The 26,208-nt window shown below is 37.6% G+C and overlaps 1 protein-coding gene across 5 annotated transcripts in view; it reads left to right on the top strand.

Annotated features, from left to right (window-relative positions):
* The window catches only part of GREB1 (growth regulating estrogen receptor binding 1), a 94,239-nt gene that overhangs the window by 51,547 nt on the left and 16,484 nt on the right, over nt 1–26,208 (top strand). For 4 of the 5 annotated variants that reach the window (XM_027690302.1, XM_027690307.1, XM_027690306.1 and 1 more), the window contains 16 exons: nt 1,087–1,209; nt 2,022–2,159; nt 2,341–2,526; nt 3,631–3,981; nt 4,694–4,822; nt 6,345–6,464; nt 6,920–7,117; nt 7,208–7,388; nt 9,266–9,458; nt 10,042–10,178; nt 11,549–11,888; nt 13,438–13,553; nt 14,254–14,453; nt 16,257–16,346; nt 18,388–18,968; nt 25,712–25,814. In XM_027690302.1, coding sequence (XP_027546103.1) covers nt 1,087–1,209; nt 2,022–2,159; nt 2,341–2,526; nt 3,631–3,981; nt 4,694–4,822; nt 6,345–6,464; nt 6,920–7,117; nt 7,208–7,388; nt 9,266–9,458; nt 10,042–10,178; nt 11,549–11,888; nt 13,438–13,553; nt 14,254–14,453; nt 16,257–16,346; nt 18,388–18,968; nt 25,712–25,814 — 3,186 coding nt within the window. The remainder of the gene's footprint in view (nt 1–1,086; nt 1,210–2,021; nt 2,160–2,340; nt 2,527–3,630; nt 3,982–4,693; nt 4,823–6,344; nt 6,465–6,919; nt 7,118–7,207; nt 7,389–9,265; nt 9,459–10,041; nt 10,179–11,548; nt 11,889–13,437; nt 13,554–14,253; nt 14,454–16,256; nt 16,347–18,387; nt 18,969–25,711; nt 25,815–26,208) is intronic. The other variant, XM_027690305.1, reaches the window with a different exon arrangement.

Raw genomic sequence — 26,208 nt, 5'->3', positions numbered from 1 at the left:
TGTCGTAACATTACGCTGGGAAACCAAGTGAAAGGATATGCAGCACAAATGACCAAAGGCTGCCCTCGCGTGGTGAAAGTGTAAGGGACAAAGTCATTTGAAACCTCTATGAAAGGGTCTGCAAGGGAGCAGTCATCTTCGAGATTTGTAGACTTCAGGTTTATCTTTAATATCTTTTCCAACCCTTTTTACATAAAATTCTTATTCTGTCTTGAATCTTATGTGGGACTAACCATTCTGCTGGGATATACAGCCTTGCCAGTGTGAAACAGTGTTACGACTTCTTTGTAGTCATGTCCAGAAACAGAAATAGCTCAGTCCTGCAAGCTGCTGAGCAATTCCAGGAGGACCGTTGACTCTAATTAGAAATACTTGATGTTAGTGGAAACTCATCATCTCAGGATTTTGCAGGAGTGCACAAGAAGACTCAAGAAATTTATGAAAGAAAATTAAAGAAATTAGTCATCGAGAGCTCCTAGAAAAACTGTGAGAAAGATATGCTTTTACAGACAAAGATAGTAAAGCTATATATGGGTAGGAGGGAGGTGTAGAAGTAGTTGGATAGGAGTTAATATGGAGTAACATAAAACCAAAAATGGGAACCAGCAAGAAGTGGCAAAAATCCTGTAAATGGGAAAATTGTTGAAAAGAACTCCTATCTTTATTACTATTACCCTGAAACCCTTGACAATTTTATTTTGCAATGTTACATGAAACACTGTGTCATGTGTTCAGAAATAAAAGGAACAAAATATCCACAGTGTTGACTTCAAAATATTAATACTTTCAAGTATTCTTCGTACATGTCTTGTTACTATGTCATTCTTAGTAGAGAGTAAGCGTTGCTATAAAATAAGTGAAATCTACCTAGATAGTTAAGAGTTCTCTGCACCAGAAAGTTTCCAGAAATTTAAGAAAGACACAGCAAAATAAAATAAAACCCACAAAAAATTATTATATTCATGGAGTTGACCCTGTCTTCCACCATGCTCGATGCACACAGTCTATCAAAATACATTGAATTACCATGCACAAGCCTGAATACATTTTATTCTAATAATTCTCTGAAACATTATTCTTATTCAGGCACATTAACAAATTCAGGACCTCCAAAAAAACGCCATAAAGGTTGGTCACCAGAATCTCCATCATCTACTGAAACTTGGAACTCACAGCTCAATCCACAAGCTCCAAACAGAATTAAAAATGGTAAGCTATACCCAAAGTAATGATTTTGTTTGTTTGATTGTTCAGAAAATAATGCTGGGAAAGAGGCCTTATTTTAAAATCATGTGCAGATTCATATTAGAGGTTTGAAAGGTGTTTGATTCCTCTGTGCTCACCTGGGTGCTTCAGTTGCATTGATTTCTTTTTGAGGCTCTGAGCTTAACTTTTCTTAGGATCCAGTCATCAAGCCATTGGCAAATCCCAACAGATGTCCACCTTTGAAATATTAAAATTAGCATCCTAAGTCAGGGTACTATCCATTGTTTCAATTATTTGTCATAGCATTCTTGGCACTTGGATTTCATAGGCTACATACAGACAAGAGTGACATGCAGTGAAATAAACCCAGTTTCTCCCATAGGTTTTCTTTAATACTGTTTAAATTAAAATTACCATAATGAAGTTATAATTGAAGAAATGTTGAATCTTATTTTTTTCTTTCTTGCTATAACAATAAAGCCTGTTTAGAACCAGTGAAACTAACTCACAAGTCATAACTATATGTGCATTAATATCATATAAGTCTCTCTATTCTTGCATTCATATCTGGAACTATTTGTTTATAAGCATTTCAAAATCTTTATGCACGTGGGATGTTCAAGGTTGCAATAACATAATTAGTCCTCCAAGACAGTTATCATGATAGTATGGGTTATAGTAACAGCTTGTGAAATGTGTGATAAAAAGCAGTTAATACTCACAGCAAATGTGGCTTCGAGATTATGCTGAACAATTTTTCTTTGAGGAAATCATTACTAGACCTGACTCCAGTAATAATATGTCTAAAATCTTAGATGGAGGAAGCCTGTCATCTTTACCACATTCTGCTTTGGTGGGACCAGCCTCCTCTCCAATGGTGGGCTCAGGAGAACCGGTCTCAGTTCCTGACAACTTGCTGAAAATCTGTAAAGCAAAGCCAGTTATTTTCAAAGGTAAAAACTCCAACCCTACAAGGTCCTAAATCTATTTTGTAAGAGATGTAACAACATGTTCCACTGCTAAGTGCTGCTAAAGCTGTCAGTTTTAAGAGGTTTACTTTAAATGTTTTTATGTTTAATGTATACATGGGAAATTACAAAATTAGCGTCATGTGTGCATAAATTTATTTTTTAGGTCATGGAAACTTCCCATATCTTTGTGGGAACATTAATGATGTGATAGTGAGTCCTTTGTTGTACACCTGCTACAGAAATTCACAGTCTTTATCTAGAGCATATGAACAATACGGTGCCTCCACAATACAGCCTATTTCTGAGGAAATGCAGCTCTTACTGACTGTCTACTACCTTGTTCAACTAGGTAAGATTGTTTTATATCCAGATAAACTGCAATGAATATATTACATGCTGGGAAATGAGAACGAGAATACTAGGGCAGGACAATATTAAATATGAGTCTTTCTCATGTGATAGAAAACTATTTAATTCATGGTTAAGAAACAAAACAAAAAATTAGGTCTTGAAAACCAGACAGATTGAATTATAATCATACAAAGTTAATTTTCTGCTCTAATATGGAATCTCAGCTATGAAAAATAAAGGAAAAGAGCTGTAATTAATTGCTTTTGCATATAGTCTGTGGTTTAGAAGTAGTATTATGCTGAGACAGGCAGCACTGAACCTCTTAAATATTTCTAATTACTGATACTCAGGTTCCAGCTAGGGAAGCTTTACTTGAGTATCACAAAGGCATTTCAAAATGAAAAATTTGGTTCACATCTACTAAAGACAATAGAGTCATGCATGCATAAATCTGAAACACGGTCATCTTTAAAAAATAACATATTCAAAACACATACTTTTTTTTAACTTGTTACCTTACGAGACCGCAGAAAACAGGACTCTGAGCCAACTTAGTGTATAAGATAAGATAAAGAGGGTAGGTCCTTTAATTTCAGGCCTCAGGCCCACAGGAATACACATGATGCATCTCGTGTCCACGGGGTTCCACAATTTAAGGTATTATCCTAACCAATCCCAGATTTATCCGCCCCCGGTTCGTCCCACTGGCACACCCCTCTGGAAAGTGAGGCAGGGTGCTCTGGGACCCCCTCTTGCCCATCTTCATCTTCATCACAGCAAATCCAGTCCTTGGAGTTTTTCCGAAGTTCTGGGCTTGAAGGTCGCTGTACCTTGTTGTCCAGGCCAGGGTGCAGATGTTCTTAAACAGAATGAAGGCCTACCTTGAGGGAAGTCTAAAAAACCTAACAGAATTTTGAGGGAGTGGTATGGAATGGGGTAACAGTGTTGGGTAAATGTGTAAACTACTGTGCTAAGGGTAAGGGATGTAATACAGCTACTTCTAAAATCTACAAAAAGCTGAAAATCCAAAAATCAGTAGGCATCAAACTCAAACAGTTTTGTTTAATTGTTTCATGATATTTCCCTCCTAATTTTTTTTTAGCTGCAGACCAGGTCCCTTTGATTGAGGATTTGGAACAAATATTCATGCGTTCATGGCGGGAGTCACACCTGTCTGAAATCCGTCAGTACCAGCAGGCTGTTCCACAGGCCTTTCCCCAAGTGCCCAGCCAGATCACTGCAGTGACTTCAGCCCAGCTTCCCTGGCTGGCAGGCCTGGCAGCCAGCTCCTGTAACGACAGTGTCCATATCATTGAGTGCAGCTACTCACTGGCAGAAGGGCTTTCAGAAATGTTTAAGCTACTCATTGAAGGAAAATTGATAAAAACGAACTATGTAGTGATCATATGTGCCAGTAGAAATCGAGCCATTGACTCCTGCATTGTGATAACAGGTAATATCCCAAAGATGTATCTCCAGGCAAATCAGAGTAATTCAATGCTGTGAGGGGATTGGTTGGAGTTCCAGTAAGTTGCCTCACAAAGCAGAGCTTTGACCAACAAATAATGGGCTTTGATGAACCCAAGCTTACACTGCACAGTTGGGTCTCTCCCCAGTAAACCACATTCTGCCTGTGTTGCCTATTTTCTCACCAAGGCTTCTCAGCCAACATGGCTACAAACAAGTAATAGTGAGTTACAGCACACATAGTGCATAAAGCTCTCCTGCTCTGTGCAACTGGGATATTACTGCAAACAGAGGACCAAACCTTTTCTTAGTTTCTAAAAGATGGTCTTTCAGTGCCATTCCCTTCAACGACCTGTTGATGATTATGCTTAAAAATTAAATAAATCATCTGAATAGCCATTTGGAGATTCATTATGAGTGTAAGATAATTGACAATTCCTTTGAATATGGTCTTCTTATATAGTATATCAAAAAATATTTCCTAAATTGGGAAAAAATTTTAAACACAAAGAATTTTAAAGCATGAATGTATTTTACAAGTATCTGGTGCATAAATGTGTCGGAGAGGGAAAAGACTCATCTCTGCCATTTTTGTGTGTGTGGTATTCATTTAGTTAGGTAGTACTTTTCTTGTGACTTAGAACATTTTTAACTTTAGTTTGAAGTGTTTTCAAAATTACTTTTTTTTTATCTTTTAGGAAAGTATCAGGCAAGAGTTCTGTCTGAGAGCATGCTCAGTCCCTCAGACTACCAAAAAGAAGTTAACTATCAGCTGGTCACAGGGAAGGTGGAAACTCTGGGGTCCTTCTTTAGCACACTCTGCCCAGGTACCTAACAGGTCATAAAGAGGCATGTTTCCCAGTCCCTGGAACTTTTAAGTCAGAAAAATTAGCTGTGCTCATTTCCTTTCCAGAAGCAAGACATTATTAGAAATGTATAAAAGATGCAGGACAAAGTTGTGAAAGTACATTTGAATTGAAATTCCTCTTAAAAGTGTCAGTTTCTAAAATTCTTTGGTTTCATAAAAATAGGCCAGCAAATAGCTGAGCATATTATTCTTAGCTATGCAAATCCGTCCTTATATTATGCAAGTCCATAGCCATATGAATGTATAAATCTTTTTTTCCCTAAGCACAGAATTCATTTAGACCATGATATAGAACAGAGGTATTTTATCAAAGGTAGGATTTGCCCATTCAACTTACCATACCGGGAACTTAACATGTTGCATGGGGCAGAGAAGGAAATTGCAGAGAGCCAGGGTTACTGGATCATTTTTTAACTGAGTATACTGAGGATTACTACAAGCAGGATTCTCTGGGGGTAGATCCAGCCAAGTGGAAAATTAAACTGTATCTCAAAACTGGACCAAATGCATAATATTTTTCAGTGTTAATGGGGTGTCATGTCCCCTTTACCATTCACATCACATTGCTAAATAGATCACAAGAACCCTTCTTAATGTGTCATGGTATTTTGAGTGGTCACTTAAGAAAATCTCATTTTCCTTGAGTTGTCTTGTAGTGATATTACTGTTTTTGCTCTTAGTATCTTCAAAGTATGGTTCTTAAAATCACTTTTGCTACTGTTTGAGCAGAACAAGTAAATGAGGATCCTAAAAATAGTTGCCACCTATATCCACTGAATTGCACTTCGTGGGGTGTACTCTGCCTTTCTGAGCTCAGTGTAGACATGTCCAAACATCTTTTCAAGTGCTGAGAATATACTAATGCTCAGGTCAGGCATATTGTATTGTCTGCATAGCTTTCATCTGTAAGCAGGACCCCTGCTCGATGGAATAGGATATGTTTGCAGATACACAATAGTTCAGTAAAACGTATCTTGTATGCTTCAGCATTGTGTGTAGCTACAAAACTCTTATTTCTCTTTCAACTTTATAGGAAATTATTTTTCTTTCTGCCTCTTGAAAGTTTAAAGATTTAAAAATGTTTATCAGATTTTTCCTGAAGTTTCTTGTAATCCTTGTTGGTAAACAGTATAGATCTGTGGTCTGAGCATAAACTAAGCTGGTTTCATGTCTTTGTTGTTGCTGGTTTGCATCAGGGCCTTGAGGCTAGTTTTCTATCACCCTTCCTAAATGTCCTAGCCAGTGGTCTCAGGGCTGGTCTGTCACTCCCTGGCCTATTTTGCGTTTAATTAGTGATATAATGTAAAAACTGATGCAATAGAAAATAATGAGAGGGTTCCTATACGAAACAGCCAGTAAGCCAAGGGCAGGGTAACTAGCTAACATATATAAAGGTCTTTAGGATCTACAAAACAAAGTCAGTATGAATTGCAACTCTTATTAACGTGGATGTAAATTCTACTATCCCTTCAATCTGATAGAGGGTGACATTGATCTTTTGCTGGAGAAATTTTATCAGGAAAACCAAGGGCGCATCTCTTCATCACTTTCGGTGAATAAACCAACAGCAGTGAATGGAACTGGAACAACTGTGTGTACAAGTAAGTAAGGAGGATTTTCTAAAGAGACAACTGAGTAGGGTACTGGAGTCCAAATCTCTTGATGCACAGTTAGATCCATCTGGGCAGAGTCCTAGGAAATTTCCTGAGGCAAACAGCAACTCATGTGTTGGAATATTCAGATTTACACTGATGAATATTCTGCTTCATTCCTCTGGGTATTACAGTTTTTGAAGCTTTAAGTCATGCTTCTATTGTAGAAGAATGATATTTTACAAGTTCACTTTTACCTCTCAGGCATTTAAGAGACTTACAGGACCAAAAAGCCCAATTACAGAAAGATTTCTTTGCATATTCTGTATGGATTTTCATAAATTAACTCCTGTTCATAAGAAAAATACTGTAAAGAGTAGATCAGTCATTCTTTGTCAGACTTATCATTTTGCATTAGATTAGACTTTGAGTATATATCTAAACAGAATTTTACCTTTTTCCAGGTTTTGAGGTTGAACGACATCAAATTCGTCCGTTCCAGCTAGCAGTGGCTCAGAAGTTGCTGTCTCATATTTGCTCAATTGCTGACTCCAGCACTCAAAATCTTGATTTGGGTTCCTTTGAGAAAATTGATTTCTTGATTTGTGTTCCACCATCTGAAGTGACTTATCAGCAGACTTTGTTTCATCTCTGGCACTCAGGTGCTTATTAGTTAGCTTTATTTTGGATTTACAGGACATTCTTAGATTTATGTATATCTGGAGATATTGATATTTGTTCCATTTCTCTAGGTATTTTATTAGAACTTGGATTAGAAAAGGAACATCTTACAAAGCAGAGAGTGGAACAGTATGTTTTGAAACTAGATGCAGAAGCCCAAATTAAATTCAAAGTCTTCTTACAAAACTCTATGCAGAATCCTCATACGCTGTTTGTCCTAATCCATGATCACGCACACTGGGATCTAATGAGGTAAGAAAACTGTAACTTGTTCTTAGAGAAATTAGCATTGTCTGCATTACCTCTCAATATTAGCGTTCAGATTTATCCCTTTCTTCCTATTTGTTTGCATCTTTCTGCTAACTCTGTCTTCCCATGCGTTGAATAAACATGCTTTCTTTTAAGGTCCTTCATGACTTATTCTTACCCTGCTTATTATATTGTGCCTCAGTGGAACATTTTGGCTTTTCTTACTCACCGTTCTTATCTACTTTCAGCCACAGCTATTGTTTTTTTGCTGGTTGTCATTTGTTCACAGGAAAGCTTCCTGTGAAAGTACACCGAGCTCATTATCCTCTGTCAGTGTCCTGTGGGCTGTAAAACATGCAAAACCCCGACCCAGTGAATAGACAACCAATGATCCAACACTGCTGCCTATTTTTTTTAACTGATTGGTAATTTTCCAGTACAATGTTTTTTCTCTCCAGAATTGCTGATTTTTTAGAATTGAAAGCTTCTCTGGATACATAGTGATGTCATGTACTCTTTTCAGGGAAGCAAGGAGGTTTCTTTCCAATGTTTACCAAATTACCCAACAGCTCACTTGCACAACTCATTGCTTACCTCACAGAGCTCTGTTTCCTTAGCTTCTCAACAATCTACCTGCTGAGAAGTGAGACTGGTTTTACTGTCTTGTTTCTGAGGTGCATGGGGAGGTTGGAGAACATTCCAAATTCCAGAAACACCAATATTTTCCAACTATGGGATCATGGTAGTGTTTCTGAAACCAAAAATTATGGAATCTTACTTGCGAATTAAGCAACAAGGTCTTGTCTTTTTTTTTACACTGGTTAAGAATGATCATTTTCAAGAAAACTTTATTTTTGTATCTGAGGGTTTCCTGTTCAACTCCTCTGTATCTTGAACTTACAAGGCCTTTTACAGTTGTCCCAGCCTTTAAGACATTTATTCATATAACATCCTTGAGTGGTAGGGAAGTACCTGTATTGTTGCTTAACTCTGTTTTGTATCTAATAAATATATATATATATATATGAGACAAATATTTAAGTGAATATGCTGCACAGCAGGATTCATGCCACCTAACTGAAATCTATTCAAGGAGTGCCTGAAACAGGGGTAGAGCTGCCTGGGATTGTCCACATAGTCCAGAAGAGACATGGGCATCCCTGAGGGCTGAGTTAGGTGACAGGTGGACACAACCAATTTCTGGAGTTACTTATCTCTCTCTACTGGTGACAGGAGGAGGTTGTAGTGACTGGGCTTGTAACTTGGTCACTGCAAGTAAATCCCAAAATTAAATAGTGTGAATTTGGACTGGAATTTTGCACAGGAGTAAGGAATGATTCTCACACAAAAAATTGACTGTCAGTGTTCCATGCTACTGGGATTTGCTCTAAGAATAACTATTCTTCCCTTTCATAATAGCTCTATCACAGGTAATTTTCCTCTGTTTTTCTATCATACTGATTTACCATTTGTTCTTTTCTATCCTGATTTTTGTAAGTTAGAATCATATTTTATTAAGGGCAGCAGTAAGAATCTGGCCAAGGGAAATGGCCAAAATCTGACACAAGGCTATATGTCTATTGGTAACTGGCACATCAGCTTCCTTTCATCCTTTATCTCTCGCATTCTGGTAGCTGTAAGGGCCTGGTAATTTGCAAACTAGAGAGCTCATCAGACTCACAGAAATTTTTAGTCGCAGTGAAATAATTTGCATTTCTTTTCCTATCCTTCCATGCAACAATTTCAGGATAAAAGAATACAGTCCTAAGTTCCTTGTATGTGTTTAACTTTGATTTCACATCCAGGTTTGAGCTATTCCTCTGACACAAATGTTCCCTTGTGCTGATCACTTTGGAGAGTTTTGGGTTTCTTTTTTGCAGTGCTATGCATAGTCTTTATCCTCAAACAGAGCTGTCGACAGGACTTGTTGATAGACTGTTGAACTGCAGGGAGGTGAAAGAGGCACCAAATATTGTGACCCTCCATGTGACTTCCTTCCCCTATGCGCTGCAGACACAACATACTCACATCAGCCCTTACAATGAGATCCACTGGCCTTCTTCGTACAGCAATGTAAGATGGATGCTTTGGGTGCTTTTGTGAGCTTTTCATAGGTTATTTTCCATTTACATACTTGAAAAAACAGAGAAGTCCCCATGATTTCTGTAAACAAGAATGAATTTTGCATGGCATCTTTTTCTTGCTCAGTCTGTGGCAAGTTTATTTTCCCTTTGCTTATCCTGAAACTTCTCGCTTTTTTCCACCTGTATTCCTTTTTTATCTTCTATAAACTTTAGTAGCTCTGCTAAAAATCATTGAAATGTCTGAAATTCTGCCTCTAGTGCATTACTCCATAAATATATGTGCATTCATGCATTTTCTTCATATATGTGCATATTTATTCCATACATAGCTGCTCTGTCTATGTGTATGTATATGTGGGGAGAGAGAAAGAAAGAAATGGGGGAAAATTGGGCCAAACTTTCATTCTATTAAAAAATTAATTCTATTTCTTTCTCTTTTTGTTTTAACATGTCTGAGTAGATGTATGCTTATTAGATAATGTGATTGCAAATATATCAGATACCAATGGTCAATCAGTTGTAAATTAGTAATAGACTTTACCCTTATATTTTTGTTGCTTCCTTTGCTTTAGGGTGTAGATTTGTACCATGAAAACAAGAAATACTTTGGACTGTCAGAATTCATTGAGTCCACCCTCTCTGGACATAGCATTCCACTGCTTCGGTATGACAGCTCTTTTGAAGCAATGGTCATGGCTTTGGGAAAGAGGTATGGTGCCCTCCTTTGTTTAACACTGGAAATTTAGGAAGTACCTTCTAGTGACTTGAGTTACTAGCTAGAAGCCTGGTTCTTTTTTTGTGTCTCACTATCCTACACATCAGCTGCATATGCAAGGGAGTTTCATCTGTTCTTATTTTCCCCTTCCATCTTTTTTGTATATATTTGGCCTGCAATATTGTTGGTCTAGGCTGCCTCTTACTGTGAACACACACACTGCTTAGTCCAATTTACAGTGTGTTCTGGTTCTGACCTCTAGCTACTTTTATATTATAATAATCTAACATTGCATCATCATGTAATTTCAGATGTGTTATTACTTTTGTCTAATGTTATCACTTGCTGACTCTGGCTGATTTTCATGTATAGAATTTGTGCATCATGCACTTGGACCACAAAGAAAAGTTAGATATATCACTGTGGTAGGTACACTTATATCAGAAATAAAAATGTCAGAGCATCCTCAGAGCTTGAAAAATACATCATCAGTTTTCCTTGGTCCCTGTGGAACAGGTCTATAATCACTGCAAAAGAGTAGTGATACATTATGTGCCTGCATCCAGCTGTGGAGGAACACTTGGGGATCTGTAAGAAGAATGAGACAGGACAAGTAAAATCTTTTGAATCTGTACTGCTAACTGAGAGACTGAGCGCATCCACGCTTGACATGGAGCTGGGGCTTGCTACAGGGTGCTTTGAAGCTCTGCTCACACATATCAGGTGCTTTTCTGAGCAAGCCACAGTCACTCTTTTTACTGTGCACCTGAGTTTCATTTCTCTGCAAACCAAAGCACTGGAAGCTGTTGCATATCCACGGCTCTCCTTTCCATGGATTGGGGATTGAGACAGGGTGTACCTGGGCTTGGGAAGCTGGGAGCGCTCATTGGATACTGCCTACATATTCAGTTCTCTTGAACATAAGAGTAGGTTGGTTCAGGGCTTCAGTAAGAAAACAAGAGAAGCACCCCACCTCCCTTCTTCCCCTTAAGAATGACACAAAATGAAGAATACTAGTCTCATTGATAAGAGAATATAGTTTTGATTGATAATATTACTGAGTGCCTTAGCTAATATTCTGTGATAAATTTTGTAACAGCAGGAAGGTCTTGATAAATTAAAGTGATGCAACCTTACTGGACTACTTGCTTAGTAAATCTTTACTAAGAAAAATAGAGAGACATCATCAGTTCTTATTGTGAAATGATGCCTTGCAAAGACTATCCGACTACAATTTGATGAGGTTCTGTGTTGCAGTAGATGCAGTAGGTAGGAAAAAGTCCTGAGTTTACTATATTTTGTAAAAAATAGCTTTTGCACTTCACCCTTTAATACTTTGCTGTTTAACTCACCATTTATTTCAGGTTCCCCAGATTACACAGTGCAGTGATAAGGACTTTTGTCCTCATCCAACACTACTCTGCAGCTATGATGGCAGTGTGTGGTCTTTCTCAGATGAAGAATTACACTTCAGTTGAAACTCTGGAAATCACCCAAAATCTAATAAACTCTTCAAGACAATGTCCTAGTGGCCATGGCCTCATGGTAGTGTTGAGAATTCCATGTACTCCGCTGGCTGCAGTGGCATATGAACGTCTGCATAACGTAAGGGAAAGACTAGCTCTTGAAGATAACTTTGAAATAATTTTGGGAAATCCTAATTCTGGAATCACAATAGGGAAGCACTTTGTGGAACAACTGAAGGTAAATTGCAGAATGGCACATACTGGGAAACTTTGTTAGGTGGGTAGGTGGGGAGACTTTACTGGTGAGTGTTATGGTCATGAGCTGAAGTGCAGGTCTTTTAGCAAAAATAAAAACTACCATAAGGAGCATGGCTTTTATCTTTTAGACATACTGTCTGCAACACCTCTGCTGTCCTGCCTGTGGTTAATACTCAGTGGAGTATCAACTAATATGGCTAGAGCTTGACTTCCAGCAGCAACCCTCGCAAACAGTTGAACTGCTTTTATCTAAAGGGACTATGAGAAATACATTAAAAAAAAATAAAATGTTCAGTTTCAGCTGAATTTTCTCACAAAAACATCATAGTGCAAAAAAGCATTCTCATTAGTGACCAGTTGAGAGTTAGATTATTCTTGTCACAGCAGGTGGCAAGAAGGCACTGATGTGCCTACTGATCAGTGATGGTATTTAAGCGTTCTAGGGCACCCCAGTGTTCACAGCTCTGGACTTCATGCTTTCTGGACCATGTTTTGGTTTATGGATTAATGTATGTTCTTTAGGTCCAGATTCATGGGTCATCTGTTTAACAAAAGCCTCCTTTGTTTTCATAAAATTACCATCATCTGATTGCCAAAGCAAAAATGTATTTACATTCTAGGATGTTGTAATATATATATATATATATATATATATTTTTTATATATATATATATATATATATGTGGCACACTGTTTACTCTGATTCAATACATGTTAGATGAAGCCATTTAGTATTGAGGACCTAATACTAATCTCATTCTGCTGTAAATTAGGCATAACTTACTCTGAAAAATCAGTAGTAGTTCTGAATTGCATCCTGATTATCTTCTCTGACAAGCCTAATAGTGGAACATGTACAATTGTCAGAGGCTGAGCTGTCGTACTGTTGATCCTACTGTAGATCCTCTTTACCTGTAGATCAGTCTTATGGCAAAAAGGACTGACTGGTGTGAGTAAAGCAATATAGCTCAATGCTAAATAGTCAAACAATAGATTAGTTATCAAACTTCTCGTGAAGTTATCAGGAAAACCGATAGCTTTAGGGGAGAGTGGGAGACTCCAGAAGGTTGCAAGTGGGAACAGTGGGGTGTGTGTGTGTGTGTGTGTGTGTGTGTGTGTGTGTGTGTGTATGTTGAACACTTTTAGCTTTCTCCTATTCCTCTAATGTGAAAAAGTCTTGTTCCTAGCTCATTTTCTTCCTTGGACTCAGGTATCCATACATTATTTGCCACAACAAGCAACTCTCTTTTCTCTCACCCGAACCTCCTGCTCAGCTTTACTCTCCATTGTACTGTATCTGTCCTATACCCTGGCCTTGGTGCTACGCAGCTGGGTAGCTGGGAGGCTGTTCAGACTGGAACGTACTGCCCCAATATCCTCAGACTTAGAGCAGGCAGATTGCTACCTGCTGTGTTCTGGAAAGTGTGAGATCTATCTGTGTTCTTATCGTGGATGATAAAAGTATGTATTTTTCTCTTTGTATTTGGGCTATACAGATATAGCTAGCAGTGTTTCTCTACCTTATACAGATCTGGCAGAAAATTGAGGATGTAGATTGGAGGCCGCAGACCTATTTGGAATTGGAAGGTTTACCTTGTATATTGATATTTAGTGGGATGGATCCACAAGGGGAGTCTTTGCCACGGTAAGAATATCCACTGTTTTCTCAGCGGTAGTTTTTTATCCATTGCTTACCAAATGGCTAAACATTAACTGTGTAATTACTTGTGAGAGAAGAAAACAGATTTCAGTGTCCAGGTGTTCCTTTTCCATTTTTTGGCAGTTTTTATATCATAAATACAAACCAAATATTATTGATAATAATCTTCTGTTTATAGCAAGATATGAGTAGCTTTGAAAATTTTATGAGAGTTGTTTCAGTTCAGAGGAGAGAATAGGTATGTTAAAAACAGAAGTATAGCTGCTGTAGGCACCTTAGGGTAGCTGAGAAATCTGCGTGATGTTGCCATATGTGCTCCAGGATGTGTGGAGATATCAATGCCTTCTGGAATGGCAACAGGAAGTTAGACAGGATGCCTGGAACGCTGAATGCTTTTGTATGTTCAACTGAACCCCATTCTGTGTGTTAGATTTAGAATCCAAATGATTATTCTTTTTCCTATGCTGATGCTAATGTTGAGTGCACTAGATTAAACTGCATAACTGGATTAAAAAAAAAGTGTATGCACCACAGTGGTAAACTTAGGACACAGTATTTTGTGCTTAATATCTCATCTGTAGTTGAAGCAGATAATGAAAAAATTCCCCTTTGGCTGTGTTTGTAAAAGAAATAAGGGGGTAGATTACAGTGAGCTTTCATACTAGCACCTCTTGTTTTTCTCCAGATCACTGAGATACTGTGACCTACGTTTAATAAATTCATCTTCTTTGGTAAGGACAACCTTGGAGCAAGAACTTGGTTTGGCAGCATACTTTGTGAGCTCAGAAATCCACACAGAGAAAGCAGTTGTGAACGATGTGTTAGAAAGTGACCCAGAGAAACTAAGCAGCACTGATAATGAAGATGAAGAAATAGCAACAGAAGGTATTAGTAATAATAAAAGAAGCTGTAAAATGATTGAGCTGTATTAGAAAAAGCAGAATTGTATGGGTGAGGGTTTCTGGAGTTAGTCTTACTGAGTGAGCTCCACTCCTTAATTTTGTTTCATCTCGTTGAATCTGTGTTTCCTAGCATGCTGTGCCCCGGAATACTGGTGCTGAACCTCTTCCAGTTCTACTGCTGCATCTGTTGTCTCTCTCTGTTTTCTGTCTCCCTTCTCTCTCCACCCTGTGTCCCTCCTTTGCCTGTATGTTCTGGCAGCCACAAAGAGGGGCTCGTGTGGGTACATCTAGTGACACCCACTGTTCAGAGTACCTTCTACACTTGCCCTCACCGGCAGGAAAAGGTGTGATTTGCCATCTGAGAAGCAGTGACCCCCTCCCCACCATCACAGCAGTGGCAACTCTGCCTAAACTGTCCCTGACTGATGCTACCAAATCTGTGCTTACATACTGTCAATAATGAAGATTCCTTCCAAGGGAACTGTATATAATACAGCTGAGTAATTTCTGGCTTGTAAGGTATTAAATAGTATGGATATATATCTGAACATAGTAACTTCTAAGTTCTTGAAAATGTCCATGAATTCAAATTGACAGTGTAGAGTTGGTGAATTTATAATTTTTTAAGAGAGCAATTAAGAACATATAAATGTGTAAACAAACAGTAATTTATCCAGGAACAGTTTGGTTTTTTTTTGACTGATAGTTGATGGGCATTAGCAGTTGTCATTATGTTCTTTACACTTTTCTTCACTGTCTATTGTGCCTGTAACTGTGGAAAACAAAGGATTTTTATTGCTGTAGATTATGTAAATCTCAAACAATTTGCCTTCATTTTCTTTTCTGTACTATGAAGGTGAAGAGAGCCTATTACTGTTCACCTGTGAGGTTCTTACTCATTGATAATAAGGATAGCAGAACAAGCCGAACAAAAATATTTTCTTTAATCAAATATGTACTCTCCATAGAGGAGTGAAGTACCAGCGGTCATACTCAGACTGTCTACAGTAGATGCCTACTTTAGATGTGATGAGTACTTCTTGTGATGAATACTTCTGTCCATTTTGAAGTATGCTGCAGTTGAAGTATGCTGAGATTGTATGTGATCTGAGTCAAATGGGCACCAAAGTTTTTAGGTGTCTAAATTGTAAGGCTGCTCTCCTACTCCATGAAGTATGGTATAATCATCTAGATCCCAATTCAGAACCTGTGAGATAGATTTACAGTCCAAGTTTTCTTCTGGCAGTGCTTATGTCTGTTTATCACAGTAAAACTGTACAGAAACAAGCATTTTAACATAGAAGTTTTAGCTGGGAACCTCAAGTGAATAACCTTGATGGCCATCTAAATACGGATTTTCATTACCAAAAGCTGAGATATAATCTGGCCATAGAGATGTGTGGGGTAGGAGGCAATTTCATAACACACTGACAAAATAGGGCTTGTTGTCTGTTGGTTTCTCTGACACTGGATTAGTGAGGAAAGACATGGGTAGGGAGAGAAATCATGGTTGATATATCGTGGTTGAGACAGGCCTAGAAATTACCAGCTCCTTGCTTCAGCATTGATTTTTGTGAAGCTATTGCAGCTCAGCATAGGTAAATGATATCATAGGCTGATCCAATGTTGCGTGGTAGGAACAGATACTCTCCATACTGAAAACAGTATCAGGATGAGGACAAACCCTACACAAACCCTTTTGTACTTTTCCTTACTTTGACAACGTACCTGTGACTTCTTACAGGCTTACTTTATTTTTTTTCCCTTACTACCATTCATGAAACAGGTTCTACTTCAGAAAAGAGAAGTCCTATGAAAAGAGAAAGATCGCGTTCTCACGACTCTGCATCTTCATCTCTCTCTTCAAAAGCTTCCAGTAAGACCATAAGATCATCTCTATTAATTTAAATTTAGGATGTAAAAGAGACCTTTTATTCAGCTTATTAGATAAATAAAAGGGATAATTCACTAAGGTTTTGATAAGGCCTATTTTAATAGGATCACTTAAGAGAACTAAAAAAAATAAGGACCAGACTTCTAAAATATAAGAAATAGGATGTTTTCTTTTTTGAAAAATAATCATATGATGGTGTACCTAAATCAGGCACTTCTTTAATATGTGACAGTGAGGTGTAAATCCTCAGTTACTACTGTGATAGCTGGATGTGTTCACTGAAACTATGACAGTTTATGAAGAGGAAACACACTTCACATTTAATTTTTTTTTTTTTTGAATCTGAGGGACAATAAGCATGTTCCTTCTCATTGGTATTTTTACCTCTTTGTTTTTGCTATAGAATGTTCACTCATTAATTTTGCACTGTTTAAAAACTCTTTTGGAGATGGATAATTTTTTGTACCATCAGTTTCTTTTTAATCTGCAAACTGATGTAGAAAGCATGAGGCAATGTTGAAAACTACTACAGTTCTTCTGTTTGATGACTTCATTTCCTTGCTTTTGATGGAGATAATATTAATTGAATTATTTGTTAAATAAAACTGGGCAATATAGATTGTACCATAACTTCCTAGAAGTTGCAATGTTATGCAGCTTTTTAAAAAATGTGGGGTTTTGTCAGTGACAGTAAATTCTTTCTGATCTCATTGTAGCTTTCAACATGGTGACAGGCATATTTGGCCCTTGATTTCTTTTCTACAGGCACAGTGGTGTTACAAAAGGAACAAAAGCTTGAAAACTTTGCATAAGCTTCATCAATTTAATTTTCAAAATGTTAAAGTTGGGCTACTCATAATTTCCACAGTGTCCATGTGGTCTGTCTGTGACTCTGTGGCCTCAGATTGCCTGTGATTAAAGAAATCTTTTTTCATTTTTTTTTTCCTATGCTCTCGGATACTGGTATTCTGGAGGATGTCACAGCGATGTTACTTGCAACCATTTATCACCAAGTATCACCAAGTGCTGGTGATACTTTAGTATTTATTGCTAATGTCCTTTACTGACTACTCTAAATTAATATGCAGCTAGAGTGTATCTTTTTCTTGAGATCAAGAGAAACTACAGACTTTTATTAGCTCAAAATGTGGGGCTTTTTGAGAACCAAGACTCTTGTTTTCACCATGAGAGGAAAGGTGGTTTTATCTATGTTCAACTTTAGGCCGATATTTCTAATACCTTGTGTAGACTGATTCCACAACCAGTTCTCAGTCTGCTCTCATGACTGTGAAGTATCTGCATGTCCTCTTCCATTAAGCATTAAAGATGCACAGAACCACTTCGAACATGTTAAACTTTCAAGAAGTCTTTGTAGTTAAAAACCATGAGGTAAAAATATACCACTTTTGGAAAACCAGCAGTTATCTATGGGCTGTATCTACATCACATATTCATGACCCACATTTGTGAGTTCAGTATGTTCTCTCAGCTGACCAAAAGCTGTATGAGTGCAGTAACGCATTATGTCATACCAGGGACTTGAGAGCTGCCAGGTTTTATTAGATCAGACTAAGTGCTGCAGTGAAATAGAGACGAGTGTCAGAGCAGAGCTGACTGTTTTCAGATGTCTGTGCAGACATTTCTGTAGTCTGATGGGGTAATAGCCTGGGAATACTTAATTTCTTCAATTCATTTAAGCAGTGGTTTCTGTAATTTTGTATTTGTCTTGAGTGATGCAACTATCCGATGAACACTTTAAGCAGGGAATGTATGAGGGAAACAGAGGCCAGGACAATCACTAGCGTCTTTCCTATGCACTTTAAAAGCCACTTTCTGCATTGAGATGAATACTCCAAACTAGTCCCATTATGGCTTCCTGTAAGAGAAAGGTAAAAGCAAGAAGAGGAGCAGGATTGTAATGTTTGATGGATACTCTTATCTAGATGATTCTTTGTTGTGTTTTAACTGTGGTGTTGACTAGCAGAGATAGTTGCACTGTGTTGAAATATAAATTTTCTTTTAGTCACAGCATTCTGCACTGAGTCATCTCCTCCTCAAGTCCTAAGCAACAGCACTGAAGAAACTACAAATAACTATGAAAGGCAGAAGCAGAAAGTAGACAAGGGGGCACAAACAACAATCAGCAAACACTTGCCACCGGTAACTGAACACCTGGATACAAAACAAAACATAAAAAGTTCCCAAGTCTCCATCACCTCGTCATCCTCCTCACCTTTCTCCTCCTCTTCTTCCTCCTCTGCACCTACTCATAATTCCTTCATCCTACAGACCTCTCAATGCTCCATGACCAAAGCATCAAAACAGCCTCCCATAGTTTTCCTGCCCAAACTGGTTTATGACATTATTACATCTACAGACAGCAGTGGACTTCCCAAATCCTCTTCCCTCTTGCCTTACCATTCTGTTATGTGGGCAAGTTCTTTCCGTCCTCTTATGAGTAAGATGATGACTTGCACAGAGCAGTCTCTGTACTACCGCCAATGGACGGTTCCCAAGCCAATCCATATGGACTACAACAATAGAAATGAGGGCAGAATGGACACCTTTCACCCAAGGAGGCTGCTGCTGAGTGGACCACCACAGGTGTGTAGAAAGAACAAGGTATTATCATTGATTTATTTTGTTTAATTTTATCATAATCTCAGAAAAAAGTTATTATTTCTCATATTTGAAGGAGCATTTTTGGTAGAGAGCAAATTGCTTACATTGTATTTCCTAATCCATTCTAATTAAATAATCTTCCTTTTTTTAGCCTGAGTTCAAAGGCAGAGAAGCTGTAGAACTGTTAATTTTCGGTCAGTCTCCATTAAAATGTTTTAAAAGACAGTTTGCTCAAGAGGTAGATTTCGTGTATAATTTCAATTTGTTAAAGTTGAATATGCATTTACATTTTAAATAAAGATCAAAGATCTTCACAAAACCACTTTCTTATGATCAATCTGAAGACTGCTGGGAGTTTGTAGTTCAGTTATTTTTCCACTTCCTTTGCACAGAAGAGAGAAATAGAAGCTATTGTAAATAATACATGCAAGACGGCCAGTTCAGCATTAGCAGAGCCATATTTACAAGATGAGTAGCTGACCCAGGAGTCTTTAAATTACTTTGAGAAGATATATGGAAATGGGTCTAGTTCTAAGAAGTTCATTCTCTTCTAAATTCTCTAAGAATGTTCAGCACTAATCTCTGAGCAAAGGATCTCCTAGTTAAGTGTACGTTACGTGTTAAAGGTAATATTGTGTCTCTCATGTTTTACTGAAGTACGAAGCATCAAGATAGGAAGAGGCACCTGGTCTCTTGAGAGCAGATATGTTTCCTGTTAACCTCAGAAGACAAATGGGATAAATGCAAACCAAGACAAAGACTCAGGTTTCCAGTTACTGTAACATCAATCCAAGAATTAATCTAAAGATAGTGATTTAACTTGCCACATGATCCACTCTTATAGGCCCATCCATGGCAAAAGGAAACTGCATATTACTGTTTGTTAAATGATTCTATTCCATTGTATACCTAAATTGATGGTGCAGCAGAGTAGAAAGAGCATAAATGAGCTTTTCATATCGGGAATTCCTCCAGATGTTACTGTACTTCATAAAGGATTCCAGAAAATATTCTGGTGATCAGTTTTTCACTGTCCATTCCTTTAATCTAAATAGTTCATGTTTACCAAAGATCGAGATATTATGTGATCAATAAACTGAATTTCATACTCAGCTGTTGCATAAAAATGAATACATTCTGGAGAGAGAAGTTCATTTTCATCTCAAAAAAACCACCACAGGCTGTGACAACTTCTGTTAAAATTTTATATGCATACACATCAAACCCCATAAAGATATTATTCCCAAAGCCACCCTAAATGTCCAGATTAGCCAATAAGTAATTCAGAGACTTATGAGACCACACTACACACCTGTGAAAAGGTTTTGATGTTTCACACACTGAGTACTTGCAATTTAACTAATTATAATTGAACAGGTGCCTTGTTTATTCACCATCTCCTTTCCAGGGTGTGATATTCATCACTTTTCACTATCAAATCTTTTTTTTTTTTTTCCCCCCAAGTATGGAATAGGACTCCTATTGACCCTCTGTACAGCGGTGAATTTCAGCCTTGATAACAATTCTTTTACATGAAACTCCATCTCTTTTTCATCTGTCTCCACAATGCAGGTTATTTCCTAGTGTTGCATTGGATCCTACAGTTGGATCAGTTCTTAGAGGATGTTTTTCATATGTTTATTCATTTTATATTCCTCAGTTCTTTCTGAAGAAGATACCTGTTTCACAGAAAACAAATTCATACACATGAAAATAGGAGTATCATGTCTTCTTCCTAAATATAGAAATGCAGGGGTATATATTAACTTAATGGATTTTTCCATTTATTATTCTGTGAAAATTTCTGATTTATTTCCATTTTCGTGGGAAAACCCAGAAACTTTGCTGCCTTTACTATTTTAAAGCACTAAAAACTCCTGTAAACCAACCAAACTGTAAAAGTATGTGGATTTTTTTTTGGTTTAAGGTATACAGTACTGTGTTTCTTCTGGAATACTTACAATAAAATATGCAGGAATTAGAATTACCCTTCTCTTTTAGGGAAGAAATAAATTTCCTTCCTGAAATAGGTTTTACTCATTACTTTTGATAATATTAACATTTTACATGGATTTAACATGTATTGCATGAAGAAGTGTAGGCAAAAATGAAAACAGTTATTAGACAGCACCTGAGTGTTAGTAACATCTCAGCTGAAGTATAAGATTGCCATATTGTCATATCTATGGTTTGACGTCTAGTCCCCAGTGCACCCAAGCAAATGCCTACGTGGATCCTAAATTCACTAAAATATCTTTCTTAGAACATTCATCCTAAATTTCCCCAAACTGCAAATTGAGGTTTTGTACCTTTGTTTTTTAACTGAATGTTACAACTTAGAACTAGCATTTTCCTCAAGCATGGAAGCTGCTGGTGAGCACAGCTCAGTCCTGTGGCACCACATCCAGGGAATGAACAAGCGTGTCTTAAGACACTTCCCGAAGAAGAAAACTGCTGCCCCCATTATTTGGTTTTACTCTACTTTTATTAAAATCTGACTACAGTAGGCATATATACCATTCAGCTTATGTTAGGAAAATATTAGGGGAATATTTATTATCAGCTGTGTTTTAGAAGAATGTAGCATGTGGAAACAAGAAGAAGAGCCATCACCATTTGACCAGCTGTCTGTGGATCATCAGCATGTTTTCTGTGAATCACCACTGATTCACAGAACACAGTTTGAAAACCACTGCCATGAACTGTCTCACCTGGAAATTAAAATAGAGAAGCCTTACAGAATTATTTCCCTTTTTTGCTGTATTTCTCTGAATGTGAAGACTGAAATCAGGTGATGCTTTATACCAACATGTAAGAATAGTAAAGTACTTCTACTGGTCCTGGTATCCAGTGTATAGAACGAGTTAAAAAAAAGAAAACTCATTGCTATTAGACCTGCTACAACAGCACTTTTGGGTGTCACTTCCATGACCATGTATGGAGGCATACATGTAATTTATCTGACGGAATATTTCTCTCAGGTTCTTAGACAGTTTGTTTTCACCTTATCCTTGATATCTATGGCAAGCAGAGTTCAGTGGTCAAAATCTCTGGAGAGCTTTCCCCTCCTCTTTGATAGAAAAACTGGACCTTCATACCTCTTGAATTTTCTGCAGGAAGAATTTGAATTCATATTCCTTCCTCTTGCTACATCTACACTACTCTCTTCATGAACGAAGAGTTTCAGGGTAAGCATATTCTTAGTATTTTATGAGCCAAATCATCCCTGGCACTAAGGATGAAAATAGAAAGAAAAAACCTAAATCTTTGCAGGCCCCAAATTCCTTAATTATCATCAGTTTTCTGGGATTTTCTTCTTCCAAGCCTGATTCATCAGACTTCTGTCTTCCAAGTTCAGGTAGATAGAAACAAATTAGATGAATACTTCCATTGTTTGGGAATATTCGCCCCCAAGTGCCTTTTCTTATAAAGCACTGAAGACCGCCATACATTTGAGGAACCTTTTTCTGGGAAATAGAGCTGTCTGTTGTAGCAGTACCCCATATGTACATTTTGTTTCAGGAATTGTAAAAATGCAGCCCAGTTCTAGGTTCCTGCAGTTTTTCAATCTGTTTGCAGCTTTGTTGTCTAGATCAACAGTAGGATACGGGGAAAAACACCTTGCCCAGAGTGCATCCTTACCAGTTACTGTCATTGTTAATATATCATGCTTTTTTAGCCCGGAGTCACTAATTAGGACCAGCACAGCATTGTACTTGGCTTCCCTAAAGCCATGTAAAGCTGCACCCCAATCAGGTATCCACTTTAAAATTTCATTTCAGATCCTCTGTTTGTTGCAATTGGGAGATGGAGGATGGGCAGAGGGGCTTTATGCTTCAAAAGTGTGCATGTCCTGCTTGTAGGATCTTTTTGCAGCTACTTACATAGCAAACTCTCAAAAAAGAGGTAGTGACAAATCACAGAATCATGGAATCATAGAATCAACCGGGTTGGAAAAGACCTCCGAGGTTATCAAGTCCAACTCTTGATCCAACAGCGCCGTGGTTACTAGAGCATGGCACTAAGTGCCACATCCAGTCTCATCATAAAAACCTCCAGGGACGGTGAATCTACCACCTCCCTGGGCAGCCCATTCCAATGTCTGATTATGCTCTCTGTAAAAAATTTCTTCCTAATATTCAACCTAAACCTCCCCTGGCACAGCTTAAGACCATGTCCTCTTGTCCTAAAAGAATGGGCAGGGGCTCTTTGGAGAGATGTGGAAGTTGTGTTTATTAACAGCTATTTTCAAACAAAGAAAGACTCTGTGCTATTCCATTTTGCCTAGAGATGTTACACTTAGTAAACAGTGCAATTAATTTTAAAGGTGCATTTAGCTATCTGGGCATGCTACAAATTCATTTGTTCAAAGTTCTTCTCTTCTGGAGTAACCACTGATTGTAAATAAGAAGGCATTCTTTTTTCACTTTTTTGTTGGAAATCTTCTCAAAATGACCTGGAAAAGGTGTTCTCTCTTTCACCAGTTCATTTCTTCAGCAACAAATGCAAGCAAATGTGCAAGTGAATGGAGTTCAAATAGCAATGTGGCATGTGCTCAACCTGATTTCTCTCCTGGCAGAGAAACATTCTGAAAACATGGAGAGATTCCTGAAAGTTTCCAACAGCTTTTTACATACAGTGTTGCTAATATCTAACAGTTCATAAAGCTCACAGTACTGAATTGGAAACTTTTAATGTGGCAGATAATGAGATTGGGTAAGATATGATGCAACAATATAAGTGCATATGTTTTAGTTTAGTGGTTAGGGACTAGCATTTGTCATCCTGTGGTTTCCAGCATTTTTGACTCACGACTCTGCAGGTTTGTGTATACTTGAGTCAGTTGACTGCTGCCTTTCATCTAAGCACCATGTAGCAGTAGCCTGGTCACTCCCACATACATCTTCAAAAACCACTGGCGAAGAGTGGACGCCCAGGAAAAGAAAAATACATGATTTTGATAGAATAAAATTTTAATGGATATCAAAAAGAAAAAGTAAGGTTTTCAGCCTGTTATTCTGTTGACAATTCAAAGTATATACTTCAAAAGATTGGGAATTAATTTTTACATAGATACCTGATATCGAGGGAACAGGCTGTGTGCTTTTGACAAATGATCTCTCATTTGTTTGAAATCAGGGAACTGTTACTTTGTCAGGCCACCCTGTGTTTAATGAAATGACGATCAGAGACGCTTTAAAAGAGTATGTTCAGAAGGGAATATAAAGGTAATCTCAGATGTGAGAGAAAACAAATGCAGTATTTTCTTTCTTTGCCTCAGGTGTAAAGATAAGATGGTTTTGTTTTAGCTCACCAACCAGTAGCCATTGCAGCCAAGTTTAGAACTTTGTTCCAGGCTCAGAAGAAAAACTCTCATTAGTCTCAATGGCTTTTACATAAAAACTCAAATTGCGAGTTAGAAACATCTGGTCTGTGGGCTGACTGTAGTCCATGCTATTATTTCCTCTATTCAAAGTCCCCTTTTTTTTCTGTGTTACTCCTGGATAACAGAGAGTTGTGTGCTGACATTTGACCCTCAACAGGGATAATGGTACCCTTATCCACTCTTTGCAAGCAACTGTTTAAAATGGTTTGTTAAGCACAACAGATAATGAACAAAACAAATGTTTGATCTCTTTCTTTGAATTCAAAGCCGCCCTTTCTCAAATGTTGAGAGAAGATGAAAATTTTGCTAGACATAAATAGAGAATGGTAACTTTAATACTTTATTTAGTAACGTAACAGCCTGTGCTTCTGACATGTCCTAGCAGTAATGGAAGTGAAGCTGGGCTTTCAATTCAATAGTAACATAGATTTAATCAAAAATCTGATGCCACTTTGTGAAATTAGACAGTTGCAGCAGAATGTAACTGATCTACGTTACCCTTCCCAGTATAGGCGACACATATGCACACGTACAGTCATGGTTTGTAAAGCTGTCTGCTTAGATATGGCCTTATTTACTTGATGTTATCATCAGCAAACTACATGTGAAAGACACAGAACAATCTATTGAGTAAATAATTGGCTGTGGCTTATAGCTTCCAGCAATACTCTGTAGTGTAATGAAGAGAAAATTTATATAGTTTGTTGGTGGGGTAAAAAAGAAAGAAGAAAGTTATAATCTTAAGGTAATTTTTAAATGGACTTTTAAATGGTAATTTTAAAAGAGTGGAAGGGAAATAATGTATTTTCAGCACAGGAGGTGGAACAACACAGTTTGCACATACCATGTCCTTCAGGAGTGGAAGTGGCCTGCACAAGCTCTCCCAGAGATCCATGTCCCACTTTGCTCCTCAGGATAGTGTATTTCAGCAGCAGTCAGTGCACTGGTAAATCACATGAAAATGAAAAGGTTGAGGTAATTCTTTAATTATCTTGTAATTTGAGGAGGTTTTTTTCAACATTTTAAGAGCTTGAATGGATTTTTAAACATTCATTGCCTATGTAGAAACTGTAACAGCAGGAGAGAAAGTTACTGTCTGTGGGCCTGTAATTAGACCTGTTATATACAATGCATTTTCCAAACTAGGCTCCTGCATAGAGAGAACAAAACTGTTCAGCAGTAAGCATTTAATGTATGCCAAGGAATATACAACTGCTGAATAATAATATTCAGTTTCACTGCAGCTGCCATTTCCAGATATGTGGAAAAGTAACGTGGAAAAGTAACATGTAGAAAAATGAAAGTTTACTTTTGTATTTTCTAATTTATTTATTTACAGATAGGGAAAACAGGTGCCTATCTGCAGTTCCTCAGTATTTTGTCCCGAATGCTGATCAGACTGACAGAAGTGGATGTTTATGATGAAGAAGAAACCAATATTAGTAAGTTCCTGATATAAAAATATTCTGTAGACAATAGAACATTGTTACGCTACATTGAAAAGTAGTTGTCTGTATATTCTATGCCCTTCACCTTTGCAATTACTTTACATTACTGAATTATTGTAAGAAAAATTTTCTATGATCTTTAACTGATGCTTAAGAATATTTTATTATTTTACTAATCATTTAGAGTTGAGTCTTCCTCTCAGTAAGAAAACAACATACTTCTGTTTTTCTTGGGAAATGATCAACAGAATTTATGTGTATTAAATGATATCCAGACACTGAGATAGAATTGAAATGAACTTTTGTGGTAAAGTATATAAAAAGAATCAGTGAAATTCTGGCAGATTTAAACCATGAGGAGTATGTAAGACTACATGAGGGAATAAAG

This window comes from Neopelma chrysocephalum, unplaced genomic scaffold, assembly GCF_003984885.1.
Source record: "Neopelma chrysocephalum unplaced genomic scaffold, ASM398488v2 Primary Assembly neopelma1_80b, whole genome shotgun sequence".
NCBI classification, from domain to species: domain Eukaryota; kingdom Metazoa; phylum Chordata; class Aves; order Passeriformes; family Pipridae; genus Neopelma; species Neopelma chrysocephalum.
Note: the sequence above shows the minus strand (reverse complement) of the source record. Positions and strands in the feature narration are given on the sequence as shown.